The sequence below is a fragment of the Dromiciops gliroides genome, chromosome 1 (genome assembly GCF_019393635.1).
Source record: "Dromiciops gliroides isolate mDroGli1 chromosome 1, mDroGli1.pri, whole genome shotgun sequence".
NCBI classification, from domain to species: domain Eukaryota; kingdom Metazoa; phylum Chordata; class Mammalia; order Microbiotheria; family Microbiotheriidae; genus Dromiciops; species Dromiciops gliroides.
Genome location: NC_057861.1, coordinates 282,897,486 through 282,923,808, shown reverse-complemented (window position 1 = coordinate 282,923,808; position 26,323 = coordinate 282,897,486). Strand labels below are relative to the sequence as shown.

At 35.4% G+C, this 26,323-nt stretch overlaps 1 protein-coding gene across 4 annotated transcripts in view; it reads left to right on the top strand.

Annotated features, from left to right (window-relative positions):
- EYA1 (EYA transcriptional coactivator and phosphatase 1) overlaps positions 1 to 26,323 on the top strand; it is a 165,114-nt gene that overhangs the window by 127,347 nt on the left and 11,444 nt on the right. For all 4 annotated transcript variants that reach the window (XM_043979451.1, XM_043979450.1, XM_043979452.1 and 1 more), the window contains 5 exons: positions 13,383 to 13,441; positions 13,554 to 13,714; positions 14,465 to 14,579; positions 14,731 to 14,852; positions 19,926 to 20,026. In XM_043979451.1, the coding sequence (XP_043835386.1) occupies positions 13,383 to 13,441; positions 13,554 to 13,714; positions 14,465 to 14,579; positions 14,731 to 14,852; positions 19,926 to 20,026 (558 nt within the window). The remainder of the gene's footprint in view (positions 1 to 13,382; positions 13,442 to 13,553; positions 13,715 to 14,464; positions 14,580 to 14,730; positions 14,853 to 19,925; positions 20,027 to 26,323) is intronic.

Here is a 26,323-nt window from a genome sequence, read left to right as displayed (position 1 = left end):
CAGTTGGTGTCAGTATGAAAAATTCTTCTTTAGTAGATTCTCTCAGCAGGAATAATAGATCTAAAAGAAAAGCCACAGAATTTACAAAGAGCATTGACTGGTGCCAGTGACAAATTACGTTTGCAAAATGATGAGCAAACCCATTGAAAATTGAGAAATTGGAGTAGCAGTAAATCAAAGACGTGTTTCTAAGAGCAGTTCTACCTCAGCATTCAAAAGACATTTGTATGAGCCATGAACATGAGTGACTTTCTTTTCTTTCATTTTTTTTTTACTTCCTTGGAAAATAATTCTTTTTATACAAATGAAATCTTTGTTCTCTTACTTTTTTCTACTGTTTCCTTCTAATATATAATACACACTTAAATAAGAAGACTATGAAATATTAATGAATTGTTTCTTCTATTCCTTTTCATTTGGATTGATAAAAATATATACACAAATTCTCATTTTCTTTGACTAATTGCCAAAGAAGCTATTATATTCACCTTGTATCAGACTCCAATGGAATGTATACTAAGTGGTCAGAGAGTCATGTGTTCTAAAATCCTACACTATAATGTTAGTGTATACACTAAAATAAAAGCAAAAAAATAAAACATTTCATCTCTATGGGGATTTTTAACCTCGGGTCCATGAACTTTCCTTTTTAATATTTTGATAACTGTACTAAAATATAATTGTTCTCTTATAATTTTATGTATTTTATTTTATGCATTTAAAAACATTATTTTTGGAAAGGGTTGATGGACTTCACTAGACTATCAGAAAGGGTCCAGGGCATACAAAAGATTAAGAAGCCCTTCTCTGGGGAAAATATATATATGTGAGTATGCATGCATATATTTGTGTGCATATGTATGTATGTATATACAGACATATATATGTCTAAATGTGAGTATGTGTAGCAAATAAGGGTAAACTGATATATCAGTTAAATGTTCATAATAAACAAAAACTGAAAAGAGTTGAATTATAAAAAATGAAAGATTAAAAAGCATTAATTTAGTAGCACCTTAGTTAATATGTACTAGAATTTTCAGTGGAATTATGTCTTAATTTTTGAGACAAAATGTTGACCAACTTCACATTTGTCTTCATCTCTTTTAAATGCTTCATTTATAGAAAATTCCTGTACTTAATTAGTCACCCTCCTTACCCCATCCTACACACACACACACACACACACACACACACACACACACACACACACAAAGTATTTGTATACACATAACATGGTCATAAGATAAAGACAGCATTTGTGTTGTGAAAGGCTCTAAAATATGGTGAAACTGACATCTTGTATTAACATTGCACTCACTTTCTAAGAACTGACTCTTTTAGGTGAAGCCATTGGAAAGATGACCAGTCAATTATATGCTAAATTTGATAGGCAACTGAATTTTTCCTATTACGAAATAAACCCGGTTGATTTTTGAAAAGAAAATCCCCAATATGAATATATTATAGCTAATCCATTTTAAAATAGCATTTTGGATATACCTCCTTCCTTAACTCATCGTGTTTCATACTCTAGAAGAGAAGTTTGGGATCCTGGGATTTAGAATACACTCCAAACATTATCTATAATTTGATTCAGTACTCTCCTATAACTTAAACACTTCTATTTGTTACCCTCAACAAATCATTAACAGAAGCTCTCAGTAAAAAACGTTGAAATATAATATAAATGTGGTTCTCTAAGCATTTTATGCTGTTCTATCTTATGACTATCATTATAAACAGGGTAGAAGGCTTAAATAGTTAATAGCTTACCTCAGTTGATCTACCATAATGTAATCCATCTTGGGCAAGCTGGTATAAACAGAGTTTTATTTTTTAAATCACTTTTTTAGATCATCGCATAAAATAAATTCATTAAAGTAGTTTTTTATTGTCAGCCTCTAAAAACACTGGTAAAGTTAACTTTCCTTTTGCATTTTCTGTTTGAAATCTTGTTTTCTTTCCTTTTATTCTGATTCATTTTGATCAGATAGATTACATACATATATATATATATATGTGTGTGTGTGTGTGCAATTATATATTATCAAAGTCATTTGTTGCTTACCTGCTACAAAACAGAACTCTAGTTAAAATGTATATAAAGAAAAATTTCATCTAAGTCTTATAATTCCTTGACTTGCTCATCCACAAATTGCCGAATGGTATGAAGTAGATTTCAAGAACTCTCTTTGTTCCTCATATCCTGTGCCTGACCCACAGGTAATCTGCACCTTTTTTTTTTCCTTCAGCATGAAGTAATTGTGGTGGGAAAGCAGAGAAAATGTGCAGGTCACAAAGTGCAAATGAGACAGGGATGACAGGTTCTGCCAATTGAGTGCCAGTATTGAGAAGCTGCGAACCATAGAACCTGCTTTTTCACATGGATTCCTGTTGTAGATTGGAAGGAATTTCTTGATAATGGGTGAAACAGGTCTCAGCAGTGTTTAAGCTTTTTAGTACTTCTATTTGAAGCTTTGTCATACCTTTAGAAACTGAAGTGGAATTATGTTATTCCACATCAGTAATTGCAAATGCTTATGAGAGTGATTGAATTGTCAATTTTTTTTTCCCAGAGAGCAATATAAAAGTAGAAATCTGGTTTTAGTAAATCAACTAATAATCCAAAATTTCCAAACTATAGTGGCTCACATTTACATGTCAGATTTAGTTGTCAGAACTAATTATAAGCAAGATCCTTCACATCTTTTGTCTCACTTTCTACTTCTTTTGCTTCCCTTTCTTTATACCCCCTACCTCTGAATCATAAAGAAGTTCAGGAACTCTCCACTTTGCTTTATTTTTAAAAAGAAGTTATAAAAATATTTGAAAAGCCAGAGTTGCCCCAGAAGCCACTGTGGGTCCAGCTCTGTTAAAAATCTCTGTCACTCAAATACTAATCACCTTATAAAGTCTTCTGTATTACTGAATTTGCCTATAAGAGGACAGGGTAAAGTGGCCTGCTTTATGGGGTGATGTGATTTTAGAGTATTACTGTTCTCTTGTCAGAAGCAATGTCCATACATTACACAGACATTTTCTGTGAATATGCCTCAAAATACTATGACTGCCAAGGGGACCTAAAGTTACAGATGCCACAAGATTGAGTATTTTTCATATTTCAAAAGACTTAGTTCTGTTATTAAAGCCTTGTATACAGTGGTACACAAACAGATCTCTCTCATTCAGCAGAAAGGATGGAGCAGTAAATATAATTGCCTTATGACAGGAGAACAGAATCCTCCGATTATTTCCTATTTGTTGGCTAACTTCCAACTAGTGTTAAAAGACACACTGGTATGAAGACAAACTGACGGTACATAGATGGTTCACAAGTTGTGGGCTTCCTTCCCACCCCACCCCCCTTCATTTTTTTGCTTTACAAAACAAGGTATTAAAACCATTTACAGGAGGATAGATCTGAATCCAGAAAGGACTTGAAAGTTCATTGAATTCAATTTCCTCATTTTACAGATGAGGAAACTGAAGGCCAGAGAGTTTGTGACTTTCTCAGGTTCACGCAGCTACAAAGTGTCTGAGGTCTTTCTGACTCCAAGGATGTCATTCTATCACAAAATGCCTTTCTAGTCAACAGTGTGGTGTTAGTTTTCTTATACAAAAATGTGAAAACAAAGCAAACATAAAAGGATATTTGGGGTTTGGGGGTTTTTTTGGTTTTTTGGTTTGGGGTTTTGGGTTTTTTTTGCAGGACAATGAGGGTTAAGTGTCTTGCCCAGGGTCACACAGCTAGTAAGTGTGTCAAGTGTCTGAGGCTAGATTTGAACTCGGGTCCTCCTGTATCCAAGGCCAGTACTTTATCCACTGTGCCACCTAGCTGCCCCAGGGGCTTTGTTTTCTTTTTGTTTTTCATAAAAGGATATTTTGGCTGTAATTAGTAAACTTAGGCTTTGTAACTATTGTCATCTTTGAAGACATGTTTGCAACATTTTTCCCTTTTGGAACATGTATACTAACTAAAAGTCATAGTACATCTGTTTCCTGTTCAAAGACTACAAATTTATTTGAGTTTATTTTTTCAAGTTTTGTAGCTCAGAAATACAGAGGATCAATGTGTTTAGCCATTAGATTACTGTGATTGGCAGGTTCTACTGCTACAGGTAACAAGGCTCATTGTGACAACCTTCATTTCTTTTTTCTATTAATGTTCCTGAATAAATTGAATAGTATACTGTATTTTTACATAATTATGTAAAGTGAAAAGTTTGAGGGGGAAAAAACAACCTCTATGCTATCAAAGCAATGTAAATATTTGCAGAAAAATTCTGCCACAACTTAATATTTCGCATGTGAGCCTCTGTGCAAAATCTTAGTTATTCCTGGGGCTTGATTCAAAATAACATGTCTGTGGCCAGCCCTGGAAGGCAGAGATGATGATGGAGCAGAAAGTTAAATTGTGGCATAGGGCCAAAAATAATATGAGAGAGAGAGAGAGAGAGAGAGAGAGAGAGAGAGAGAGAGAGAGAAAGAAATACCTACTTCAAACACAGCCTCGAATACTTAGCTACATGGATATGGATGTGCAAATTATTTAACTTTGCTGAGTCTTAGTCTCCTCATCAGTAAAATGGGGACAATAATACTGGTTGTGGCTACTTCCCATAATAGTTGCAAAGCTTAAATGAGGTTTCATATACACATACATACATTTTATATATATATATATATATATATATATATTTATATATATACACACACACACACATACACATACATATAGTTGTAAACTGATATTTAAAAGTTTATAAAGCACTTTGCGTATTCTCATATATATGATACACCTATTATTTATATATGTATACATAAAGCACTTTATAAAATTTAAAGTAAATAAATTATTAGTTATTATTAATGTGTTTTCACTTTTCCCCAAGAATCCATGTGAGCATTTTACAATGCAGCACTGATCTTTTTTAAATTCTTATGAGCCCAGGGCCAAAAGTTAATGAAGCTTATCAGTTTTATTTATTTTACTTTTCTATGAATCACCGGCTGTGTAATATAGAGGAGAGTCAGGAGAATATAAACATCAGACTTTTCATTTGTGGTATTATCTCAAAGTTATCTGAAAATTTGGTTCAGTGGAATGTCAGATGAGAACAGAGTATGGGATCCTGATAACTGTGGTAATAATGTATATTTGTATAGCATTTTTGATTTATAAAACTTTTCCAATATTTTATCCTTCTACTACTTGTACAAAGTAGGAAGATAGGTGGTTATCTTATATTACAGATGAAAAAACCAAACCCTTTGAGAAGTTAAGTGATTTCCACAACTCCATACAATCAGCATTTGTTAAATACCTACTAGGTGCCAGGCATTGCTAGGCACCAGGAATGCAAAAATAAATATCCCCTACCCTTCAGGGACTTCAGTTTCTTTCCCCAAAGTATGTTAGTTTAAAGAAGAATTTTAAAGGGAATATTTTTAACATGTAATCCTTCATGCCCACATATAATTAGGATTGTTTCATTCTTTGTATTTGTTTTTTTATAACTAGCACAGTTTATGGCACATAAAAGATGTTTAATAAGTGCTTGTTCATTAATTAATTTGTATGCAAATTAAAGATGAGGCAATTTTAGTGAAGCAGCTACTAGTATCTGGGGATGGGAGAAATGAGGATCTTTGGGATTATGTGACTAGTAAGCAGAGGGGCCAGCCTTTGGAATCCACACCCAGGGCTTTATCTCCTACATCATACTTCCTTGCCCGTGGGCTCAAAATAGTCCATTTAATCATTTATTCTCCATCCAAATCCAACTCAGCTGTTCTGTCAAAATTCCATTCTAGGACTCAGCCATTTCATGGTATCAACTCTATGATAAAATAGGATAGTGAAGATTTTGCAAGGTCTCCTGTCAAATACGGTCATACCAGCTACAGTTTTCTGTAACTTTCTAGTGATCTGCTGATAATTTAGAGTTAAGAGCCAGCCTAGACAATCATAACAGAGTCTCAGCCGCCATCTCTTCACAGTGTTGTTAATGGTCCCATGGCATGGAACTTGAGTGAAACTGGTTGGCATCTATTGATTTGATGGAACTAATGAAGCAACTCTCAATCCATTGCCCATCTCTAGCAATTGTTTGTACTATTCATTTTGGCACTGGGTTATGTCTTACTTTGTGTCATTATTTCACTATTTCATCATATTATGTTCTGTATCCCCACATAGACTGAAATTAGTTTGAGAACAGGGTCATGTTCTAAACTTAATTTTTTTATCTCCCCTCTCCCTAGTGTCTTGGATAGTATCAGGCACACTCTGAATAAATTTTAAAATTTTGTTAAATTCAATGAATAAATCTGCTTGAATGGTAGGGTTTGTTTGTTGTGTTTTGTTTAAGTATTTGGATGTTCTAGTTCCATGACTCAGAAATCTTTCAACTATGGCAGGGCTAAAGATCCAGGGCCCCACCTTAGGCCAGCCCTAAAAAGTTAAAATCAATTTCAATATCTTCCCACTGCTCTATTCAATATCTCTGCCTTCTCTCTGAAATATACACCTCCTTCAGCCCTAAATGTACCCTCATACTGCCTTTCAGCCAAGACCGATCTCCCTTGGTAGTACTTCATATCCTATACTGTCCCTGTGCTATCAAAACTTCCATTCATTTTTTAAAAAGTTTGTCAAGTTCCTGTTATAAACAAGATCTTGTATTTGGACACTGAGGGTAATACAAAGATCAATAAGACAGATAACTATACATAGAAGACTTGCAATCTAGCAGAAGAATGCAAATAACTATCCACAAGTCATAAAAGAGGTTCCTGAATGTGTGTTAGTTTAAGGGAGAAAGACAAAGAGCTGGCGAGATAAAAGAAAATGTAATTCTTCATAAATTTATATATCAACCTGTCCTTTGTCTCTTGGTGCTTTACTATGAGGAGGTGATTGTGAATGTCTAAGACTCTGAGATTAGGGGTTTTCTTTGCTACCATCTGAACTAGATGGATATGGATGTATTTCCATCAATGATATTGGAGAGAATAACCAAACTGATGAGACCAGAGATCTATTAAAACTCTGCTATCACCTAGCTAGGGTAGAAAATAATCAAAGATGCCCATACTATGTTGTGAAGAACTATTTGCTTAATGTTTTGCTGTAATCACTTATGTCCGGAATATTTGTACTTAAAAGAGAATGTTAATTACGCAAAAGAATGACTCGATGGCATTACAGGCAATGTAGCAGATAGATGAGAATGTGGGGATCTGGAGGTCTTTCTGCTTCTCCAAGATGTCCCCAGATGACTACAAAGCCCCTCTAGGTATGGACTCTGAAGCTAGAGGTGGAGTCCAATATGTCAACTGTAGTATTTGGTAAAGGCTTTCATGAAAAACAGGGAACTTCAGCCACATCCACACTGAGCTGTTTACCTCGACTACTTCCTGTTGTTCTTGAAGCATTTGTGACTTTCCTTTTTTTTTTTTTAATTTTTTTTTAGTGAGGCAATTGGGGTTAAGTGACTTGCCCAGGGTCACACAGCTAATAAGTGTTAAGTGTCTGAGGCCAGATTTGAACTCAGGTACTCCTGACTCCAGGGCCGGTGCTCTATCCACTGCGCCACCTAGCTGCCCCATTTGTGACTTTACACAATCACAAATTTTCTCTTTCACCATTTCCTCCATTTGGAACCCCAAGTTCCCTTCAGCCCCAGATCAGGTGCCATATTCTTTAATAGGCCTTTCCTGACTAGTGCCCCATGGAAAATCACTTTTTTATTTAATTTTATACATTTTACATTTACTTATCTGGGTAAAAGTAGGAACTCCTCTTCAATGATAGAAAGTCAATTCTTAAAGGGTAGACCTATTTCTTGACTTTGTCTTCGTATTTCTAGGCCATAACATCCCTAGAACATAGTATGCACTTAAATGGTTGTCGACTGATTAAAACAGTTGTAAATAATGGTAGCTGTGATTTGGCTTCATCACAAAGATGCTATTTGGAAGTGTACAGCTGTGTGTGAGAATCAGGTTAAATGAAATAGTGATTACAGATATTTTTAAAACATTACATCTTACAAATTCATTAAAAAGAGTGGAAATTTAGACACACCTTAGCAAGGTCATCTGAACATTTTTCCCCATCTCTTGATAATTCTTTGGTTCCCATATCTATTTTCTCTTTTGTTTTTTGGGGAATTGAAGGAGCAGTAGCCTCAAGATGCTGAAAGTTATTTCCCTCTCACCTTTTCAGGGTCCTGCCTCATCATAGCTCAGAACAGAGATCCTCTCTATCCCTATATCTTCTGGATATCTCCTATGAAGAAAGAAGCCTTGCTCAATAAGGTTCTCCCCCTTTTCAAGAGTACTCTGAAATAGAGAATTTATACTGTTATCCCTGGACCAAAAAGCCTTCTCTTAGTTCTGCCACAGCAGGCTGAGTGAGAGTTTATCATACCCTTGCCATTATTTCCCCTAAATCCTGAGAGCTACAGAGAGAATTCATGGGCTGTTTGCAGTTTTCTGAACATCAAAACACAAAATTACCTATTGGAATATGTAATCTTCAGGGTCTCCAGCCTAGTTCTCCTAAACCTTGAGTTATTCTATAGCCTCTGGAGTCTTATGGTGATTCTGAATGTCCAACAGTCACAAACATCATTTAGCAGACTCCCTCGTAGGTCTTGGTCCATTTGGTAATAAATATCCACAAGATCCAGACTCTAGGAGTGAATTTTACCTTCAAAATGGTGTAGAATTGGGGGAATTGCTTAAATATGCTTCTTCCCCAAAAACTTCTGGTGTCAACTTGGTCCTCTCAGAGTAGCCCCAACACAGGGTGAATCTTATTATGGACTAAAGAAATAAAAAGATTTGGTCCACCCTGAGTGTAGGCCCAGTTCCCAGTTTGCTGCCCTGACATATCAACCAGTCTACAGCAATTGGTATATCATGCTCTTTGGCATCCATTTTACCTAGCAATCTCCCCCTTCCCCCAGGATTCCCCTTTATTAATGGTGGGACTTAAAACCCAACTACAGAATACTATAATCTTTAGGTATGAAATATTTTAAGCTAATTAAAGAGTTTAGGCCTTGAAAAATACAGCATTTTTGGAAAAAATCCAAAAAATGATAAAATTTCCACCAAAACCTCTGATATATGTGAGCTTTAGATCTGCTATTTGAACTAGTCCAGCCCAGCTATCCCAAATATGCCCTGGTGGTCATGAGTTTTCCTGAAGTTTGTTTTCAAATTTGTGTGGTCCTTTTACACTGTTTTAGCAATAGGTCATAACTCTCCTTCTTTCTTCAAACATCATAGTCTATTTTTCAAATTAAAGTTTTGTTCTCCCTTGGAAGTCTGATGGTTTTGAATGATGCATATAGGGCAATGAACCTGTGCTCTTGTTAGAAATTTATTATAAATATGTTTATTTAGCATGCTTGTCTCAAGTAATATATTTATTAATATTCTACTAATAATCCATGGCAAAGCTACCTGGCTAGGTGAAGCCATTTGTGTGGTTTAGTTGTGGTATAATATTGAGCAGTGGTGTTAAACGCAAATAGGAACAGGGGCCACTGAAACATGCATTAGGATCCCCTTCTCCCCCCACCCCAGCTGCTCAGTAACTTAGAAAACCATGAACATTATTCAATTAATATTATTTATGTTCTATTCTATTTTATTTATTTCATTAAATGTTTCCCAATTATGTTTTAATCTGGTCTTCCTCATACTCTGGAGTCTGGCTTGGGTTTGGTGCCCCTGCTGTAGAGCTAGACTTAGCAACTCATGGATGGGGGAGGGCAAAGGGGACAGAAAGCATAGTGAGTAAGAATTAAGTAACTTGAGTGCAATACTCCTAATTTTTTCTTTGTTTCCTTTGGAACTATAACTTATTTCATTGTGGTATTTCTTTATTCCAATTGCCCATTTTAACACTTCTCCTTCCCCCTACAAAAAATGCATCTCTCACTGTGCTTTGTGGAACTAGGTTGTCAGTGGAAAGTAGGCCCCTCCCCTCAGAGACTTTGGAGAAGCCATGATCAAGGTGAACAGCTGGGAGCCTGGGGAGGTCCCTGGGGTTAAGCTAGAGAATGAGGATCTTTCCTTTTAGATTATTAGCTCCTTACAGGCAGGGTTCCCCTTATCATTTGTCTTTATACCTCTATTTATTATTTATCTAGCACACTGGCACATATACAGTTAGTGCTTAATGAATGTTGAATTAAATTGTCTCCTCTCTTATATACACAATTTGTTGTCTCCATCATACCTTTTTGTTGTTTCTTTTCTCCCATTTTCTTTCTTGCTCCCTATTGATATCTTTGCTTTGCTTATATAATTATAAAAAGCCTATACAAAATTTAATTGACCTGTGTTTGTATAGCCACCATCTTTTACAAATATATGCATATATAATATATATATATATATATATATATATATATGATTTCTTATATTTATGCAGTGCCTCTGATACTTAATATGGCTTAGAGCTTTGGAAAGTCTTAAGCCTGCCTCCCAGCTATCTAATTTACTTGTTTTAAAAGAACAGATTTGAGAAACTAAAACAATCCATCCACTCTCCAGAAAAAGAAAAAGAAGCTAGTTAAATTGTACCCTAGAAACACTCTGGAAGACAACAATTGTAGTGTAAGGGCGCAGTGTTAAATTTCAGAAAGAAATTGCTGAATGTGCAAACCTTTTCAGAATCAAACTGTTCTCTTTCAGCATTCCCTAACATTAATCTGTTCTCTTGGGGCAATGAAAATTCCTAGCAGAATATCAAAATGACAACAATGAACCAGTTCATCATTAAAACATGGCTTAGATGAGCTATCATTTCTTCTTGTCTTAAGACTGAATAGGATATTACCAATGTATGTAGGTTGGCACATACTACACTAGAAAATAAATAAAATTAGTTTTTATATAGTTTACCTACCAAAAGCACATACATTTGAATTTTCCAAATGCTATTACTGAGATGAAATAAGGGTTTACCTGTAGTTGTTTCTTTACATGGAGATGCCTTATTTTAGAAAAACAACCTTTAATGTGCTTGTTTCTCCTAATTTGTCTTGAATTTCAAGTTTGTATGTTTGTCAAGACTTTTTAAAAAAAATAGAGAGTTCTGATAAAGAATAGGTACTGTCTTGTCCCTCCACTCAAATGTCATTTTAATCAAATTGCAATGAATGGAGATCAGTAACTGGATGTTAATACTCAACACTTGCTGACACTTAATTAGAGTTAGGCTACTGAATTCTATTTCTAATAGCTCCCTCTGCCTGAAAACCAAAAGCCCTCAAAAAAAGCAGGAGAAAACAAACAAAAGATGTTTAAGTATGACAGCAACAATGGGCTTATTAACAGTCAGTTACAAGATAATTGACTTCTGTCAGCCCCAAAGATTTACAGTTACTTTACCACTCCAACCCCCGCCCCACCAAACAGGCTATGTTGAGAGCTTTCTCTTGCTCCCAGGCCTAATGTTAACCAAGTAGGCTTTTATTTAATGATTTTTTAAAATTAAGATTGGAAGATAATAGTTAAAACTTTAAGAAAAAGTATCTTTCTGTTCTAGTTCCTCAGCTTCATCCCCCTTTCTATCCTTTTCCCCTTAAAAAAGAGAGTTTCCATGTCATTCACATTTCTGTCTTTTTTACATAACAATAATTTGCTAACAATTTAAGTACTAAAGTTAAGATTGGGTAAATGGCAAAATTTACTAATCTGACCTTGCTACACCATCAAAAGGACTAAATGCCTAAAACTGTAAACAACTATCATTACTTCCCTGGGGGGAAGAAAGACTTTTAAATAGCTTTACAAAGTTTCCCAAATATATCTTAAAATAATGATCTGTGTTTTTAAAAAGTTAAATTCAGAGTCGGTATATGGTGAAACCACATAAACTCTCTTTTCCTTTTTTCTTATCTGAAGTGGTTGACCTCAGGAGAGGAGGAGAAGGTTACAAGGTCAAAGTCTTTTCCTCCTTGGATCTCACTGCTTGCTGAGAGAGGGTTGGCTGAAAAATAGATGTTTTAGAGCAGAGGTCAAGGGTCATGATTTTAATTCTGTTAAGGAACAGCTGGTTTGAGTTTCTTTCCACTTCTATCTCCCCCTCCCTTCCTTACAAATCCACAGAGTGAAAAAAATTTGTTCAGAAGGAACCAGTAACATAAAAATACATAGTTCCTGTGTTTTAGTACTTAAAATGTGTCATCTTTGTTTTATCAGGAGGAAAAGAATGGGTTTTATAGAATTAACTATACAAGAGACCTGTCAAGAGCTTAGTCCCTGGAATCAGTTTAAACATCAAGTTTAGGAGATCTGAGAATTGTAGATTTAAGTAGTTGTTTGGTATACATATTTTTTACCTTTCCCCATCAAATATGAAGGATTGAACGGAACCGCATGTTATGAAAGCCTCTAATGCATCAGATATCTGGAAACAAATTATAGAGTGTGGCACAAAGACTTGAAAGACCAAAGTAAGCCAAATGTTGAAGTTTGTATGCATAGCCACATTTCTGCATGTGCACATATGTGTATGTTTTTTTGTGTATACATTCAGTCAGGTGCACATTTAGTACAAAATTTTACCTTCTTGTTTTGAACAGCATAGACCTTTAAAATTCTGCACTGTTCGAGGTTACATGATTTTCATGATGTAATGATGAATTTGAAACCTTAATGTGAGTACATAGCAGTAGTTACACATAAAGTCACTGAAGAAAGCATGGCTTGACTACTTTTATTTGTTTCTGAGTCTTTCATGCTTTTTTTATTTGAAGACACACACACATAAAGAATAAAACTCACAACTCCCAAATAAATGGCAAACCAGTAACAGATTTTTTGTCTGCACTCCTCAGAAACACTGGCCTCGGGCTGTGTTGGTGTGTGGCTCAACAGCAATCAGAGGTCATAATTTCATTGGCGGTTAGCATCAGGTTTAATTTTTCTAGCATGTTACATTTACAAAAATGTCTGGTTTCAGTTATGCTCAGGCATTGACTGAATCCGCTTTGAGCTGCGTGATGTCTTAAGGTACCTGAGGTTTATAGAACACATATGCTAATTGTTTTTAACCACTTTCCTTTCTAAACACAAAAATGTGTTTTCTGAAAACCATATAACAGTAGTTGTTAATGACAGTGCTTATTTCTTACATTAAAGTACTTGCAAGTAGGTAAAAATGGTGATTTAACGAGACTGCCACCTACTGATTGACACAGTAGAAAATGTCCCAATGAGGAGAAATGGTGGTTCTTTTTTTTTTTAATTACATTCATTTTCTATTTTTGATAAAATTTTGGTTTTGTTTTTTGAAGTTCAAATTGTAATTTCTTTTATTATCTTACTTTTTTATTATTATTTCACTTCAGGAATGTGATCAAGTTCACATAGATGATGTCTCTTCTGATGATAATGGTCAAGACCTAAGGTAAGTCACTTTAGATCTAAGAAACAGTCTTCAGTTAGCAATTTAGTTGCTTAGATTATTAGAACTGAAGTCTCTTCTTGGTTAACACTGGACTTTTCTTGCATCTAAATAGCACATACAACTTTGGAACAGATGGCTTTCCTGCTGCAGCAACCAGTGCTAACTTGTGCTTAGCAACTGGAGTTCGAGGAGGAGTAGATTGGATGAGAAAGTTGGCCTTCCGCTATAGACGAGTGAAAGAAATCTATAATACCTACAAAAATAATGTTGGAGGCAAGTAACCACAGTAAATATCATATATCATGTTTTTGTTCAGGCAGATTGTTGTTTTGTTCATTTGTTTCATTCATGTCTGACTCTTATAAATGAAGAAACTGAGGCAAACAGGGTTAGTGACTTGATCAGGATTATACAGCTAGTAAGTGTCTGAGGCCAGATTTTAACTGTAAAAGATGAGTCTTACTGACTTTATCCACTTGACCACCTAGCTACCATCAGACACATTAGATAGTTATAATTTTCAAAACAGCAAAATGATTTTGCTTCTTAGATATCATTTGTTTATATCAGTATCTTTTTGTTTGTCTCCTCTCACCAGTGACTATAACATCTTAAAGTCTTGTCACTTCTATCTTACTTCCATCACTGCCAAAAAGAGAATTGGACTTGGTGTCAGAAAACTTGGTTTTAGGTCCAGCATCAATATACCTTGTGAGCAGCATGGCCTAGGCAGGTCACTAAATTTCCTTGACTCTTGGTTTCCTCATCTAATCTATAAAATGGGTATAAAGTTAGACATCAATCAATAACTTTGTAAAAATAACATGCTACATAAAAGTTGAGTTGTTGTTGTGGTCAGTGGTGGCATATGAGGGAATAGACTGCCCTCTGTTAATAAATATACACTCCTTGAGGGAAGGGACTGCTTCTATCTTCGTTTTTGTATCCCCAGAACCTAGTGCAGTGCCTGGCACATAGTAGGTCTTTGTTCATCAGCATGCTTACCCCTTGTTAAATCAACAGGTCTTCTTGGTCCCGCCAAAAGAGAAGCTTGGCTCCAGTTAAGGGCAGAAATTGAAGCTCTAACAGATTCCTGGTTAACACTTGCACTGAAAGCCTTGACACTGATTCATTCTAGGTAAGTGACCACACTCAGAGAGCATTTATGGCAAGATGATTGAAAGAGTGTTTACAGCCAAATGTGTCTATGCTTTGTCCATAGTTTGCTTTCAGGTGGGTTTCATTTGGGGAAGTTAATTTTCAACATTTTTTTCCCCTGGTTCTCACAGGACAAACTGTGTGAATATTTTAGTAACAACTACTCAACTTATTCCAGCCCTGGCAAAAGTCCTGCTGTATGGATTAGGAGTTGTGTTTCCAATCGAAAATATTTACAGTGCAACGAAAATAGGTGAGCTATTTTTATCATCCACTCTTCTGCTGCAGGCTACTAAAAATGAAAGACAGTCAATGAAACTTTTATCTGATGCCTAAGTAATTATAGCTAAAGAAGAATCATCTGAGCAATTTTATTTCATTTTCAAAATTCGTTTAGGAACTCAGGGGAACTAAAAGTAGTATAATCCATGTAGTTAGTTGTGTGTGGGTTTTTTCTTAAACCTTCATATATCTGACCATGATTAGGGCATATGCATATTTGTTACACTTCACTTAGAATCTATTTTGAATAATACAGAATATCATTTTTCTTTTTTTAGAGACAGTAAGGAGCAAAACACTTTTGTTTCATGAGCTAAGTAAGGGTTTAATGTAGAACAAAAATGCATCTGTATTAATATTTTTTGTTTAAAAATTTGCTGGCTTCTTTTTTGTTTTTCAGACCAACGAGTATTTATATGATATCTTGCATTGTACTAGGAATTATGGGGAATACGCATATAATAAAGTCCAGGAGCACAGTGTAGTTGGGGAAAAAAGGTATACCGACGTGAAAATAATTAGAGATAATTAGAGAGAGATTCTTAATTTCCAAAATATGATTTTTATAATAAGCGGTTATGAAGTTAATAAAAGGAGAGCTAAGAGTTGTCTGAAAAGTCTTCATAGAGGAAATGAGATTGAAAGTGAACTTTGAAGGATGGATAGGAAAGGAGAAAAAGAATGAAATGTTATTTGAGGAGAAAAGGAACAGTATGCCTGCAGGCATGAAGAGCATGAACAAGGTATATTTAGGGAACAGTGAGGAGACAATTTGGCTGCAATATGTAGAGTACATATGTGTTTGTGACTAGTGTGAATACCCTACAGACAAAGACTATAGATTATGGAAGGATATGAATGGCATAATGAAAGAGTTTGTATTTATGGAATAAATCTTTACCTTAGGAAACAAATTCTTTAGCAGAGAAATTATATGATAGGATCTTTTGGGAAGATTCATCTAGTTGGAGCAATTTAGCATGATCTAGGAGTAAAGAAAGAGTAAAAATAAGAAAAACAATTAGTCTATTACTGTAATCCAGATGTGAGACGATATGGTGAGTAAAGGAGTTGGCAGGAATCCAGTGTTGCATTGACAGTCTCAGTATATTTATCATTATTGATCTTGGTGAGATAAATATCACCTTTTTCTCTTTTTGGCAATATATTAACTGAAAAGCAAAAACACAGTCCCTGTCCTCAAAAAGCTCACTTTCTAAAGTTAGTTAATCCAACACCATTTAAAAGTACATCAATGGGGCAGTTAGGTGGCACAGTAGATAAAGCACCAGCCCTGGATTCAGGAGGACCTGAGTTCAAATCTGGCCTCAGATACTTGACACTTACTAGCTGTGTGACCCTGGGCAAGTCACTTAACCCTCATTGCCCCACCAAAAAGAAGTAAATCAATATGCCTAGCTCATTCTGTATCAATCCAGCTTTATCAAATGCCATCTTTGAGTCCATTTGGTCAGTCAACAAGCATTTGTTAAGCTTTTCCTATTACCCAGAGCACTGTGATAACTACTAGGGATTCAAAGAAGGTTAATAATATAATCCCTGTCCTCAAGGAGGAATACATATGCATATGTATGTGTATTCTAATCAGGGAAACAACGGGCAAATCATTATGTACTTACAAGATATATAGAGTATAAAAGGAAGGCTAAACTCAGAGGAAAGACACCAATAGTACAGAGGATTGGGGGAAAGCAGATGATATGAGTTGGCTTGAAGGAGGCCAGAGAAGCCAGGAGACGGAAGTGAGGAAGGAGAGCATTGGAGCTATGAGGGAGCACTAATGCAAAGGCACAGAGTTGGAATTTGGAGTCTTATGCTTGACCAATGAGAAGTAAGCCAGTGCACGTGGATCCTAGGGAAGTAAAATATAAGAGAACTGGGAAGCTGAGAAAAGGACCACATTATAAAGTGCTTTGAATGCCACAGAACATTTTCTATTTGATACCAGCAATGGAGACCAGTACTTCAAGGATATTCAAAGATTTTCCAAGAAGGAAGCTACAAGCTCCAAACAGAAGACCTCCATACAGCTTATAAGGATAGGAATTTAAATATGCCCCATAATTGGGGGCAGCTAGGTGGCGCAGTGGATAAAGCACTGGCCTTGGATTCAGGAGGACCTGAGTTCAAATCCAGCCTTGGACACTAGCTGTGTGACCCTGGGCAAGTCACTTAACTCTCATTGCCCTGGAAAAAATAAAATAAATATGCCCCATAATAAAACTCTGTTTAAAAAGTTAGAGGAGGGAGATGCCCATTCAGGCAAATGAACATCTCTCCCATTTGTTGTTGGGTCATTTTTTAAGCCATTTCCAACTCTTCATGACCCCATTTGTGTTGTTTTTGTTTGTTTATTTTTTGGAGGTTTTTAGCAAAGATACTGGGTAGTTTGCCATTTCCTTCACTAGCTCATTTTATAGATGAGGAAGCTGAGGTAAACAGGATGAAGTAACTTGCCCAGGGTCACCCAGTTAGTGTCTGAGGCTGGATTTGAACTCACAAAGATGAGTTCTCCTAACTCCAGGCCTAGTGTTCTATTCTCTATGCCACTTAGCTGCCCCTATCACCACCCTTCTAAAGTATATTTTGGTGATTTACCAAGGTCATGGAAACAAAAGAATAAGTGATATTTATTTCCCCAGATTAATGGTCCAGTGCAACATTTGTTATCTATAATATTTGGGCAGCTAGAATGGGAATGAGAAATGACAATATTCATCATCTAAGGAATAGCTAAGTGCAGAAGTGTACCACTTAGAATAAAATTTATGTTTAATATAAAAATGGCTATTTTATTTAAAAATTCATTAGTAGGTTTTTACCTCTCAGTAAAGATGAAAAATTATAAATAGAAAATATTCTAGTGATCAAAAAATAATAATCAAATGTAATGCTCCCTTTATATGGAAAATATTATTTATTAGTAGAGGACTTTACAGGTGAAGGTAGAAAAGATTGACCTTACTGTATTTTTCTGTTAAAGTCACCATCAGATGTGACATAACTGGGAATCCGAGGACTCAGGAAAATTCAGGATTGAAATAATAGGATGTATGAGGATTGCTTGCAACATAGCAATGACTTCATTTTTAAGAAAACTGAATATTTCCAAATCAAATTGTAGAAGAGATTGTATTCATTTCCTAAATGCTAAGATTTTTTAAAAAATAAAATGAATTCTCCATTGGACCTGAAAATGATCAATTCATACTTTCATTCTTTTTTTCCTGAATGTATGACTTCACTGGTAAAGGGAGTCTCCCAGTAAGGAGACTATGTCTACCAATGAAGAACAGATAGCAACCATTCTATATCTTCTAGTCTTAGAGTATTCAGGAGTACTGAATGTTCAAGTGACTTGCCCAAGGTCACAAAGCTTTGGCTTCATGTCAGAGACAGGACATGACTCTGAGACCAGAGCTTTATCTACTATGCATGCACCAGTAATTCTGAATTTATAATTGTTTTCTTCATATGAAAATGCCTTGTCTACTGCAGGCAAAATTGGAACATCTTTTATTTTCATCAATTTCACATTAAAAATAATCAGTTATTCTTTTTTTTCTTAAAAAATCTGTCATTTTATTTATATTTGCTTTTACATTTTTATATATTTGCTTTTCAGAAAAAAACTTTACTATATCTACTTTTACTATTTTATGTTTATGTGGAGAAAGCAGGCATTGTTTATCTAAGACATATTAATGAAATTGTGTCCTTTGAATATATATGTACCAATCCCTTTCTGTCAGATGCAAATGAGTGTTTTTGAGGCAAAATACAAATATAATGCAGACATTTGTTTAAGCAAACAGGTAATTTGTTCTCCTGTATATCTGATACTTATTTTGAAATGGGTGCAGGCATAGCTCAGCCATTCACATTTTGAAACCTATTTATAAGCTATGCCATTGTCCACTGGAACAGCTCTGTTTGCAACAGGGGACTCAAAGCCCCGGGTTTTTTCCAAGAAGAGACAATGCTTGCATTAACTGCAACACAGGGCAGACAGTGCCTCAGACAGACACTGTAGTCTAAATGAAGGTCTGACATAAGAAAGATAATGAACAGATAACCTGGGACTCTGTATAGAATTACCTTGATCCTATTTTTTTTCCTTTAGGAAAGTTTTTTTTTTTAATTTATTGAATTCTGGTTGTATAGGTATGGTATTTTCCATTCAGAGCAAAAATTCCCATTATTTCTCTATTCTGTTCTGACATATTATTTCAAAAATATTCTCACAAAAATATCTCAACTGCACATGGCAACACTTTTCCAAAAAGAATATGATGAGAGCATCCTAAAAATAATTGTAGACTTTAGAGAAAAAGAACCTCCTAAATTTTTTCTTACCAAAAGAAAAGTAATTCTATAATATTTCCCCATTTTCAAACCGGTTTAGGTAATGTTTTAACTGTTTTTAAATGTCAGTGTAGTTCAGAACATTATTTTTTCTCGTATATTCATTAAAGAAATTATCTGTGTACGTTTGCACATGTGTGTGTGGTGTATGTATTATTAAATAACAGGGTTAACTCGCTGTTATGCTCAGCATTAAAAAACAGAATCTTAAAACTCAAGATATGGCCATAGAATCATATACCTTTGTCCTCAGATTGGATACACAGTACACAAAAAAACAAGAGAAGATGGTTTTTCTCTGGTTTTCCCAGTTCCATCAAGTTCATGTTTGTCCAGGTCCTGCTAGTGAGTAAATGATTCCCTCAGAGTAATTTCTTGTCATGTGGGGGGGAAACATGATAGTGAGGAATATTTAAAATTTCAGGCAATTTGATTTATTTGTTCTAGAAGCCTAAAATAACAGGCTTCTGCAAATATTGTATTCATTTAAGCAGAATCTAGTTGAATTATTAGCTTTAAGTATATAACATGAATTAGCAAGATGTAAGGTACCTAATGACTTAAGATCATTGTGTTAATTATTATTTTATTACCAATATTCTATTGCCCACACTTAAAAAAAAAACTAAGTTTCTTCCTACTTATATCTGTCCTTTAGGAAAGGAAAGCTGTTTTGAGCGAATAATTCAAAGGTTTGGAAGAAAAGTTGTATATGTTGTTATAGGAGATGGTGTGGAAGAAGAACAAGGAGCAAAAAAGGTATAATCCTTTCTCTGTTTGGTCTTTTTTCTGTTAAGTAAGTGGCTCACTTAAAAGACATTGAAATATTTGGGCGGAAAGTACACTGCCATAAGAGGAATTCTTCTTTAGATGTTAAACATTTCTCATAATTACAGTTGTCCAACCAAGCATTGATTTTCCCCTTTGGATTAGGAACTTAAATGTACTCAATAAAAATGTTATTGTGATTAAAATACAAAAGTATGCAGTTTTCCAAATGAAGGCAATACATGAAGAAAAAGGTTTCTTGGATAGTGCTATTGAGTATGTATTTTAAATACAGCCCATGAAAATCTTTTTTTTTTTTTTAAAGCTGTATGTTTGGGGAATTGTCATAGTCTCATTTTACAGGTAACGTTTCTTTCTCTTCTTAAGCTTTTCCCTCTTGTGAAGTCATCTTTTCCAGTACACTGGTCCCTCTCTAGAAAGCTGATTATGTTCACATAATCTTCAGCATCCTCTATCCTTCCCATATGACCCTCCCTGCCACACCAGCAGACAAATATAGTTCATTAATAGCCCTTCATTTTATTCTTTTATATCCCTAAGGATAGTGGAGGTAGACTTTTTCCCATATATAAATACATATTTATTATTTCATCAAGCTTTATTTTTTAACTTCAGAGGAAAAGGAAAGCTGGAATATCTTGAATCTAAAAGAAACTTCCTAAACCTCGATGGCAGTTTGGTTCTGGCTCTAATTATAGAAATCCTCTCTAGCTCTCTATCTAAGTCTACAAAGGTTTAACTCAGTGACCTACAACTCCCTAAATCTCTGTGTATCTCAGTTTTTACCATCTTTTTTACCTAGATAATAGTTCACACTAGCCTACCACAAGTGTTTACATTATAATCTGAATGTTGTATATTATTAATGATATTGGAATTTAGATAATATTTAGCAAAACACAAGCAAATAAACTCTATAGAAATCTACAAACATTTTATGATTTATATGCTATAAGATGTTTTGTGGTTCTTGAGTTGCTTCAGTCATGTCTGACTCTTCATGGCCCATTTGGGGTTTTCTTGGCAATGATACTGCAGTGGTTTGCCATTTCCTTCAACAGCTCATTTTACAAATGAGGAAACTGAGGCAAACAGAGCCAAACAACTTGCCTAGAGTCACACAGCTAGTAAATGTCTGAGGCCAAATTTGAACTCAGGTCTTCCTGACTCCAGGCCTGCTGCTCTTTCTACTGTACCACCTAGCTGTACCTGCTGAAAGATTTAAATATTCATAATCTCAGTTGCTAATCTTTTTTTCCTGATAAATAAACAAATATAGTTGTTCATAAACTTTTTAAGAGTATGTACAGTCTGATGCAAATTTCCCATGGGATATATTAAGTATGTCATTAAATTAACCAACAGAAGAATTTGTTCATTGCTCAACTCCCATGCATTGACCATGCTATCTTCTCTAAATAACACACAGATCCAGATATTTGGGAACATTCCAGTAAATACCACAAATGGCATTTGCAGGCAAACTTTGACTTTAAATTAAGCATTATATATACCACATCTAGGTGAAGCAGTGGATAAAATACTGGGCATGGAGTCAAGAAGACTCATCTTCCTGAGTTCAAATCTAACCTCAGACATTTACTAGCTGTGGGACCCAAGACTAGTCACTTGACCTTGTTTGCCTCAGTTTCCCTGTCTGTAAAATGAGCTGGAGAAGCAAATGGCAAACTACTCTAGTATCTCCGCCAAGAAAATACCAAATTGGTCACAACTGAAAATGACTGAACAAAATACCACATTTGCAAGGTGTTAGGTCTTATATGGGTATAATTTTAACTCTAGCATCTCCCTTCTACCAATTACCTCTGAATGCTGAGAAAGGTCAAGTCCCTTATTTTGCCTTCTCATTAGCTTATGGACCAGTCCAGGGTTTCCCAAGAAGATCCAACTCTACCCTTAAAGCAAGCTAAGTTAGAACAACTCAAGGCATGCAAGAATGGTCTTAGAATCTGGGGAATGATCACAGAATTACAAAGGAAGCTAGTTGCCAAAGTAATTCATAATTCAGGTTCTGTAATATTTGGTAGTTTGGGTGGTGTTAGTCACCAACAGTATACACTGGATGTCCCAGTTCCCTCATTGTCCAGTGACACTATGGGGAAACACATCTGTTTGTTCTATCAGAGCTGAGTGCAGTCTAGTGAAGCATGAGATTTCCCAGATTGTAGTAGGGCCCTCCAAACCCACCCCTCCCTAATGAGCTGACAATAACTCCTGAATGTAGTCCAGATCCATTTCATCTTCTTGGCAGAGCCTCAAGATAGTGACAACTCGGCTACATTGGACCTCCTGGAGTGTCTTCATGGAGCCTATTACTGGCCTGTATTTCAAGAAAGAGAGCCAAGGTTGAAGTGTAGTCAGTGTTGTGCCAAAGTGGGCACTTGCCAAAACATGGATCTGCCTTGGAGGCTGGTATATTTTACTCTGGCATTCTCTGGAAAGGAAAATTCCAGGATAATCCCTATTAAAAGTACCAAAATGTTGTCTTTCCCCTTGTAGTGGCCAATGTGATGAGTCACTTATAGTGCCACGAAAAATCAGTAAACTCTATTGAACCAAATCAAGAATACAGTTGGTGACTTTTGACAGAACCTTCTTAGGATAGAGCTTTTATGTAATTTAAGTGTGTGTGTGTGTGTGTGTGTGTTTAAAGATGTACGTTTGAGTAAAATATATAGAAATAAAGCAATACTTCTTGGGGTATTATTATTTTTCTGATATGTATAATATTCATTTTTGCTAATTAATCATACAATCCTTTGCTTGTAATGTCTGTGAATTTTTAAAAATTGTTACTGATCTTTTGTTCTTATGTCACCTTCATTTCCAAATGTGTCATTTCCTCTTGCACTTCAAAGAGAAGGGCAGAAAAGTAGTCCAGTAAAACTAATCAACACTTTAGCCTTTTCTGACAGTATATGCAGAGCTCTGTACTCTGAGGCAAGATTCCCATTAAAATAAAGAAAGATGGGGGCAACTATATGGCGTAATGGATAGAGCACCAGCCCTGAAGTCAGGAGGACCTGAGTTCAAATCCGGCCTCAGACACTTAACACTTACTAGCTGTGTGACCCTCGGCAAGTCACTTAACCCCAATTGCCTCACCAAAAAAATTTAAAAATAAATAAAATAAAGATGAGCTAGTAATCATTCTGTTAAATATTGCCAGCTTATATCTGTAAGACCTTAGGTGTGCATTAGTTTTTGTGATCCATGTGGGGAAAAATGTCCAACAGAAACAGAACAATTTTAATGGCAAGCCTCATAAACAAGATGACGGTGTTTCAAGTCCCACCCTTGTCACATAATAGCTGGCAAGTGACTTAACCTCTCCATGTCTTAGGCAACTCTCTGAGACTGACTCTCTAAGACAAAAAGCTAACCCAGAGCGATGGAAGAAGTTTCCTTATTAGGGAATTTTCTATTCCATTGAAATAATAGATCTAGTCCCTAAACCCATCCTTATTCAACAAAATTCAACAAAAATTGAAGGATCAAGCATGACCATTTAGAAATGTACCTCTTTCTCTTCTTTGCAGCCAATCTCAGTCATTTTATATGTACTGAATTTTGTTGAATATCAGTTAAAATTGTCTGTTTTTAATATTTAGAATTTTATTATCCCAAATTCCATGTAAAATACACATTTTGATATCACTTTAAAAAAAATTTTATTTATTTATTTTGGTGAGGCAATTGCAGTTAAATGACTTGCCCAGGCATCACACAGCCAGTGTTAAGTGTCTGAGGTCAGATTTGAACTCAGGTCCTCCTGACTCCAGGGCCAGTGCTCTATCCACTGCGCCATCTAGTTGCCCCAATATCACTTTTGTTCAACTTTGTGTTCCAAATTCTCTTCCACCCTCTCCACCGCCCTCCCAGACTAGTTTCTTTTTGAACATTGTTTTTCTTATAAAAGACATTTGCTAAAACATGAGACCTAACAGATATTAGGTAGTAGAGGTTAAATATGATGACTCTTGACTCCTCTGGCTGTATTTTAAATGGAAATTGGTACTTGTACCAGAAGTCCAAAGGTGTGTGCCACATTTGTGTGTTTTAGAGAGACAGTGATCTTAAATAAGCATTCATTAAGTGCCTATTAGATGATATGCACTGGTGAACAAAAGCAAAAATATACAGTACCTGCCCTCAGGGAGTTTTTTTAGGAGAAAGTAATAGATATAGATAAATGTGGTTGTTGTTCATCCTCCGTTTCTGAGGAGGACCAATGACATCACAAGGGGGATGTCTTGACATATGTGTGTGAATTGGATTTAAGTGAGGCAGAGCTGTGCAGAGTTGTCAGCCTCAAGTAGATAGATATAGATGTAGATATATCTGTGTCTACACAGACACATGCATACAAAGTAAAGGGGCAGACATTCACAAATTAGGGGTGAATCAGGAAATTTCACTTGAGGAGGTAAAATATGAAGTAAAGCTTGAATGATGCTAAGGAGTCCAGGAAGTAGACACGAGGATGAGAGCATTTCAGGCATAAGACACTGCCTACTCAAAGGAAAATGGTAATATCCATTGTAAATTAGCTCAGTGTATATTTTCCAGAACCAGTAAAAAAAAAAATTCCCAACTATTTTTTTTTAATTTCAGAATACTAACTAGTTCTAGCACAGGATACAGATGTAATGAGTCCATCACTTAATAGTGTATTTTATTTTACTTTTATTTCATACCTAAGTATTCAATTCTTTTTGTCATTCAGTAAAGGCACAATATTCCACTAGTCATGACTTCTGTATGAGTCTAATAGAGAAGGGTCTGATTTTTTAAAATCACACCAAATTACAAGAGAGTTGCTTTAATGTTGTCAGCAATATTTTAAAAACCCAAGTTTAGGGGAAATGAATCTATAAAACAGATGTGCCTCACTATACCTTAAAATAAAATAAATTATTGAGTGATTACCCTCATTATAGAGGGATTCATTTTCTTTTGCAAAAAGTTAACACAGAATTCCTTTAAATAGCAAGTTTCCTTCTTGTACTGGAAATGTTTACATGACCAAAAACCAAATTCCACCTGTTAGGAAAATGTCTATTAGAATTAAATGAGGGTCATGTATATCTTGAATATTGTCTGTAAATTTGTACGTTTGTCATTTCTCCTGATTTGATCTCTATGATGGAGGTGGGGGGAGTGGAACACCCCTATGAAGATGCAGATTATGTTATATTGTTTTGTTTCCTAACTTGAATGAAACTACTTAATAGCTATGATAACAGCACAAGATTTAACACTGAGCTATCTTATAAAAGCAAATGCTAGTTCACATCTCTTCAGAATTTTCCCTCACTCCCACCTTTCAAGATGGCTTTGTTTACCTGTCAGTTTCATATGTCCTTTTACAAGCTAACACAAAGATTTCTTCTTTTCCCTCTAGAAATGCCTTTCATCTCTTCAAATAATGCTCTATTGCAATCAATGATTTAGGATACAAAAAATGCAAACCAGGGAGAGCTTTGTCCTTTGTTTCTTTATTGGTGGTCATTGAGGTAGAATTCTATGAAACAGAAACAGGAGCAGAAGTCATCCTTAAGTTCTTTGCCAGGAAAGTCCTAGAGCTTTCTTAAGTAATTTAATCTAATGCAATAATTTCTAAAAATGAAAAACAACCTCTGTAGAGGCACAGTTAGGAAAGCATGTCAAAAGAATAAATAAAAAATTCTTTGGAGAGTATTCTTTTGTCCCCAAAATGGGGAAATCTTGGAAGTGCTCCACCAGCCCATGGTTTAAGGAAGGGGTCCTTAATCAAGAATCTATCAACATTTTAAAAATATACTTGGATGACTATATTTCAATATAATTGGTTTTCTTAGGTTTCTTATGAACTTCCATTTTTGTACTTGTGAGAACAATTGTGAGAAGGGGTCCTTCAGCTTACTAGATAGTCAGTTGAATCCAGGAAACAAACAAAAGAAAAGTTAAGAACCCATGTAATGAATTTGGAGGAGCAATGAATTTGGAATCAGAAGACTGAAACTGAAGTCATTCTCTGCTTTTGTGACCTTGGGCAATTTCACTTCCCTGGGCCACATTGTCCTCATTAGTAAAATGAGGAAATTAGATGATCTGTAGGTATGTTCGAGCTCAAAGTTCTATAATTGGCCTCAACCCAATTCTCATCTTCTAGCATATGATAGTGAGGGCAAAAAGAAATCTGATTGTTTTTTGGAAACAAGGTATACTTTGTAAAGGAATTGAAAATCTAATTGCATTTTTTTT